This window comes from Charadrius vociferus, unplaced genomic scaffold, assembly GCF_000708025.1.
Source record: "Charadrius vociferus isolate BGI_N301 unplaced genomic scaffold, ASM70802v2 scaffold134, whole genome shotgun sequence".
NCBI classification, from domain to species: domain Eukaryota; kingdom Metazoa; phylum Chordata; class Aves; order Charadriiformes; family Charadriidae; genus Charadrius; species Charadrius vociferus.
Window position 1 is genome coordinate 3,627,139 of NW_009648333.1, and position 6,019 is coordinate 3,633,157.

At 36.1% G+C, this 6,019-nt stretch overlaps 1 protein-coding gene across 1 annotated transcript; it reads right to left on the bottom strand.

Annotated features, from left to right (window-relative positions):
* Positions 1–1,605: 1,605 nt before the first annotated feature.
* CNGA1 (cyclic nucleotide gated channel alpha 1) lies at positions 1,606–5,786 on the bottom strand. Its single transcript, XM_009885014.1, has 7 exons — positions 5,680–5,786; positions 5,303–5,365; positions 4,890–4,922; positions 4,683–4,784; positions 4,253–4,360; positions 3,854–3,960; positions 1,606–3,023 (listed from the first exon to the last, which is right to left on the bottom strand). The coding sequence occupies exons 1-7, from the start codon at positions 5,784–5,786 to the stop codon at positions 1,606–1,608; spliced, it is 1,938 nt and encodes a 645-aa protein (XP_009883316.1).
* Between the last annotated feature and the right edge of the window lie 233 nt (positions 5,787–6,019).

A 6,019-nucleotide genomic window follows, 5' to 3' on the forward strand; every position in this document is an offset into this window, starting at 1 on the left:
GGATCAACAGTGAATGAACAGCCATTTCATATTTACATTTATCCTTGTTGTTGCATATATATCCTATGCATTAACTACTTCATAACATTTAATCTTTGCAGTGAAATCAGGAGTTATTTATAGATCTCTGGCATTCTGGAAACCTATCAACATTACAAAAAAAAAAACGGAAATGAATGCACTTTACAAAAGATCCAATTTATAATATCTCCATCTTACTAAGGAGAAGAATGAAAGTATAGAGATATTATCAAGTGATAGTAATATTTACATATCTATTTTTTAAGACTGGCAGTCCGATTGCCCAGGATAATCAAATTACCCTGAATACAGAATTATCCATTCTCTCCTTGCAGTCCCTTTCTTCACTCCCTGTCATCAGACTTTTTCAACACTAAGTGGCTATGACCAAACTCTACAGAAAATACCCAGCTGAAAATACCCAGCCGAGACCACAACTAATAAACCCAATTTTTACCAATGGAAAAAGACATAAATTACGGAAAAAATCCAAGGAGATAATGCTTCTTAAAGCAGTTGAGAATGCATCTGACATAGGAAACAGTAGACTTTACTATCTTAGTAGTAGTTACGAACAGAAAAAAGAAATACCCTATCAATGAAAAAAGTAACCTATCAATGAAAAGAGTAACCTATTTAGGTGTCATATTCTTTCCCCAACAGCAGCTACAGAGGATGCTGTAGGAAGAGTTTGGCCTCTTTCTGTCATGTCTGCCCCTTGCACTCTGCCAGCATCCACAACTGTTACATTAGGGACATAAAACTTGATAGTCCATGTTCAGCAGCCATATGATTACATGGAGCAGAACAGTCTTCAATATTATGTATTTGTTATTATTGTAGAAAGAACAGCTAGATTTAGAGCCATCCGTATTTGTCATACTGATGCTTGCAAAAAGTTGTATTTTCTCCCCTCTCTATTCCAACCTTTGCATGTAATACCCCCAAAAAAGGACCATTTAAAATTACCCACTTAGATTTCAAGAAGTCAGGCAAGGTGGACCCAATGAAGTAATGATATTTTCCAAATCTTACAGCCTTCCATACTCCCATTTGCATTGTAGATATATCTATTTTTTTATATAATGTCCCATACTTACTTAATTGTATGTTAATCAATAGATATTAAAATGTTTTTGTTTATACACAAATTGAATATCATGGTTCAGGTCTGTATTGACTTCAGATAGTATAATTGTTACCAAAACTTTCCTTCTTTCTGTAAGTAGACACGAAGAAATTATTTTAAAATAGTCAGCAAAACTTTCAATATTTGCCAGTATATGACTGTATATAGATTGAATGCATTTGCTGTAGAGCGATGTTACATAAAGAGTACGTAACGCATTAGCAGGTAATACCACCTGTTTTTGCAAGAGCACGGTGTTATCTTCCATCTACATTCTCAATTCTTCTTTTTCTTTCCAAAACCTGCCAAATATGTGCTGCTTGTAGGAAATTAGTGACGTTACCTCAAGAAATAATTTTTCGTAATTAATAGTCAGGTCCTACAAAGATTAGAAATGAATGTATTCAGCCCTGTGCAGGATTTGACCCTAAGTCTTATTGGCAACCTCCAGTGTTTTATTCCGGTTTTGACACTCCAGGTTGCTCTGTGGATGCATCTCCTTCTGCCAAGTCTGCAAATTCTTGCTCTATTACTGGCTTCAATATTTTCTCAACTTGTGTAAGTCTCTTCTTTAGTTTCTGTTGTGCAGCTTCATACTCGGCCAACAACCTGGCAAACTTTGTTTGTAGTCTGTCCATCGCTCCTTCCATGTAGGTGACCTTCTCTTCCAGATCTTTAGGATCGCTTCCTAAATTAGCAACTTCAATGTCCAGCAACCCATCTTTCATTAGGATTTGCTTGCCTTTTTCTTCCAGCATAGCCTTTGCATCTGGATACTCTGTTAAAGCCTCCATGAGATCATCTTTAGACAGACAAAACAAGTCCGAGTATCCAATACTTCTAATATTGGCTGTTCTTCGATTGCCAGCTTTGCTACCTTTGATGTTAAGAATGCTGATTTCTCCAAAATAGCTGCCATCACTTAAGACCACAAATTGGGTAATTCCATCATCAGCGACTACTGCCAGCTTGCCTTCTTTGATAATGTACATCTCTCGTCCAATATCTCCTTTTCTGCAAATATAATCTCCAGGACTGTATACTTGTGGCTGGAGTTTCAAAACCAGTTCAACCAACAGACCAGCTTCACAGTCTGCAAAAATACGCACTTTTTTTAGTGTTTCCAGGTGGACATTGATTGCAATCTCTGCTCGTAGTTTATCTGGCAGGTACTTCAAAACTTCCCTTTCATCCACAGCCTTTTTGTTTGTCCACAGGTAGTCGAACCACTTTATAACTCTTTTTTCCATGTCTTTACTCACATTCCGAAAGTGCATATACTGCTTGATGGCATCAATCCTTGCTTGAAACTCTGCCCTGGCAGCATTCATGTTGGAAATCATAGAGCCTACGTTACCAACAATGGTAGCGAAAATCAATACTCCAACCAAGAAGTCAACGACCACGAAGAAATACTCAGAATCTCTTACAGGAGGGGGTGTTTCACCGATAGTAGTCAGGGTCAGTGTTGACCAGTAGAGACTGTAGACATACTTTCTGGTTAGACGGGCAAATTCAGGATCGGAGGTGTTGGGGTAGACCCATGTGTCAGCCCCAAATCCAATGGCTTTCGAGATCGAATAGTACACGCAAGCGTTCCAGTGAATAATAATCACAATGTACATGACAAGGTTGGAGATCCTGAAGATATTTGGGTAGTTTGTCCTTGTTTCTGTTCGCTGGAAGAATTCAAACATCCGAGCTACTCTGAGTAGTCTGTTTATTCTTAATTCTGGGTAATTCAGTCCCAACTTTAAGTATAAGAGATCAGTTGGTATGATTGACAGAAAGTCTAATTTGAATTGAAAAGATGTCTTATATTTCTCCCGAAGCTTTTGTTCTTCTTTCACCAGAAGACCTTGTTCCAGGTAACCTAAAATCAAATTGTAAATAACAAAAAACGTTACAACTTCAACTGTGTTGTGTTTAATGTCAATCCAAATCTACTTTGAAAAATATTTTTGGTGTAAGGCCCAGATGGTACATAACTTGTCTTACTTTTTCATAAGCAATTTCTCATTTCCAAATATTCAACTTAGTGGTATATGGTTCACCTTGAGCTAAACTATACAGCTTTGAAAATTAAACATTTCTAGCTCTGATTCTTTCCCTCCACTTTTTCACCGTGGTGAATATCTGAAAAAAACCCAACCCCCAGAAAACTCCACTGGCTATAGGAAGGGTGGTTAATGTGAGGGAAAGAATTTGAACATGGGAATTTCAGTTCCATATTGAGAGTATCTACTCAATAGCTCTGGATGTAGGATAAGATTTTAAAAGAAATGGTTGCAGCTGAAGTTAATTGGGTGTCTTTCTTGCTCAATGGTCTTGAAAATCAAGCAAATACTTGAATCACCTTAAATACAAAATTCTGATTTAGGTGCTAATTTTTCAGAACCCCTGATCCTCACTTGGCAGCATTGCATGTTTTTGTCTTGTTGAGTCAGCTGCAGGCAGAAGAGCTTGTATCTAGCTTACCTCATGCCTAGCTTACCTCAGGTTTTATGTATTCTTTGAGTAATACATCACTGTTTCTCCTATTTTTATAGGTCACAGACTACAGTCTTTCAGAGTTCTGTCTCGGTGTCTTTTTCAATATTGCACCTCATCAAGGGTACCCAGATAATAAGAGTGGTAATCTGAATATTTTAAACCACCTGACACAAATATACGAAGAGCAATAATTGATCAGAGTATACTTGCCTGTTCTTGTCCGTACAAACATGTCAGCAATATAGATGGCATCAGAAACGTAATCAATAATAAACCATGCCGCTAAGTAGTCGTGCTGAAGCTCATCAAAACAGGCTCTGAATAGGAAAAAACAGAAGTAAATTACTATGACATGAAATTAAATACTTGCACAAAATCAGTGATGAATAAACCAGTTTTTTTTTTATCTATTTAGGGATACGACGATTTGCCAGAAATTTTATATGGTCATGAAAGGAGTACATCACCTAGCAGCAGAAGTAAATTACTATGACATGAAGATTAAATACTTGCACGAAATCAGTGATGAATAAAACAGGGGTTTTTTATCTATTTAGGGATACAACGATTTGCCAGAAATTTTATAAGGTCATGAAAGGAGTACATCACCTAGCAATAATCATGGTCCAGTTGTACATGACAGGCATTGTGATGCAAAACAACCAGTTGTAATACATATTTCCTGCTGGGTCAATAATGAAAATATCTTTCTTCTTCCTAAGTGATAGGCAGGAAAAAAAAGGAGATTTAATGAGTCTTAAAATGCACATAACAATTTTTGAGGAATGAAGTATCAGAATCCAACGGAGATTTTTCTTGATTATTTTTTTCATATCAATTCCATGCATGTGTATTTCTGTTGTCCACGTATGAAGTTAAATCAGAACAACCCTACTCTAGGGAGAACAACAGCGGTCTGTACACTCATTCACTACACTATAAGCATCTTGCGTACAGAATGTCCATGAATGGATTTGGGTTTACATCAAAAGCAATTTTATTAGACTAACATAGCAGGACCTAGATGAAAAATACTTACTCTTCTTGATTTTCTTTCTTCTTGGACTTATCTTTGTTTTTGTTTTTCTCCTTTTTTTCCTTGTTCTTTTGCGTTTCTCCATCCTTCTTTTTTTCTGACTTGCTAAGAAATAGATTTACATTTTCAATTGTTGCAGACTAAGTTAAAACATATTTGGAAAGAAATTAAATGTCTTAGAAATAGTAGTATTATTATTCTTTATCTTACCTCTTCTTTTCTTTTTTCTTTTTCTTCTCCTCTCTAAGGAAAATAAAAAATATGATAGGCTTATGGGATGCACATAGCCATTGCTTCCACATTTATTTGTTAAAGTCATCTGAATTCAGTAGGGATAACATAATACTTAGGTGTCTGGCCTTCAAAAACTGTTTTGCTTATTGTATTCACATAGAACTGCTTTTATTTTAAATTAATAGATATAATACCAGTAATTTTGGCATTGAGAATGATCATCATAATTGCTGTGCAGGAAGTTCAAACATACATGCAGTCTCTTGGGATTACTTGAATGACGTAACTATTTATAAAGAAATTATTTGATATATGTCATTCTTTTTCATTGCTGCTTAAACAACCAATATTGCAGTACTCTCATTTTATGAAACGGCAAAGATACTTACTCGTCTTTATTACTATTGTTGTTAAAATTGTAGCGTGCAAATGGACCGGGTAGATACCGTGGCCTAGGGAACAGCAAAACAACACACTTAGGTGATATCTGCTGAAATACAAAAAAACCTTTAATCATCTAATTTGTCATGGACTGTTTCTCACCATTTTAATCATGGGCTAAGTAATCTAAGGAAATTGAAAGAGCACAGATTTTAATCTCCTAAATATTTGCAATAAGCAATATCTCACTATCTGAAAAACTGAATTTATCAATAGAGGGTGAAGAAAATTAGATGATGGCAAGTATCTGTGCTTAGTTAATCCCATGCAAATTATCAAAGAAAAAAAAAAAAACCAAACACACAAAAGGGCAAATTTGACATACCTGTTTTCCCCTTTGTCCATTGGTCCAGGGTTCTCACTGGTGTCTTGTACTACCACACTGGGAACAATTGTGTGGGAGTGATGGGTCTCAATCACTCCTACCTTCATGGTCAAGTTTGTCTTACCTTGGGTAATTGAGGAAGACTGATTTTAAAAAGAATCAAGTCATTTCAAAACTAGCAGAAGTAACAAGCAATTTATTTTTCCTAAAGATGAATCTTTTATATCCTTGCTTCCCCTGAAACCAACAACAGTATTTCCAGTTTTCTCTCTCCCATGACATTCCCACCAGCCAAGAAAGGGCACTGAGAGTGCTTCAGTGTGCTGAATGACCACGCAAC

Bases quoted from the DNA above. Each gene is read 5' to 3' on its own strand.
- CNGA1 (XM_009885014.1), bottom strand. From the start codon at position 5,786: ATGAAGGTAGGAGTGATTGAGACCCATCACTCCCACACAATTGTTCCC. The intron at 4,923-5,302 runs GTAAGTATCTTT...TATTTTCCTTAG, and splicing joins AACAATAGTAATAAAGACGA to AGAGGAGAAGAAAAAGAAAA. The intron at 3,961-4,252 runs GTGATGTACTCC...TTTCCTATTCAG, and splicing joins TGGACCATGATTATTGCTAG to AGCCTGTTTTGATGAGCTTC.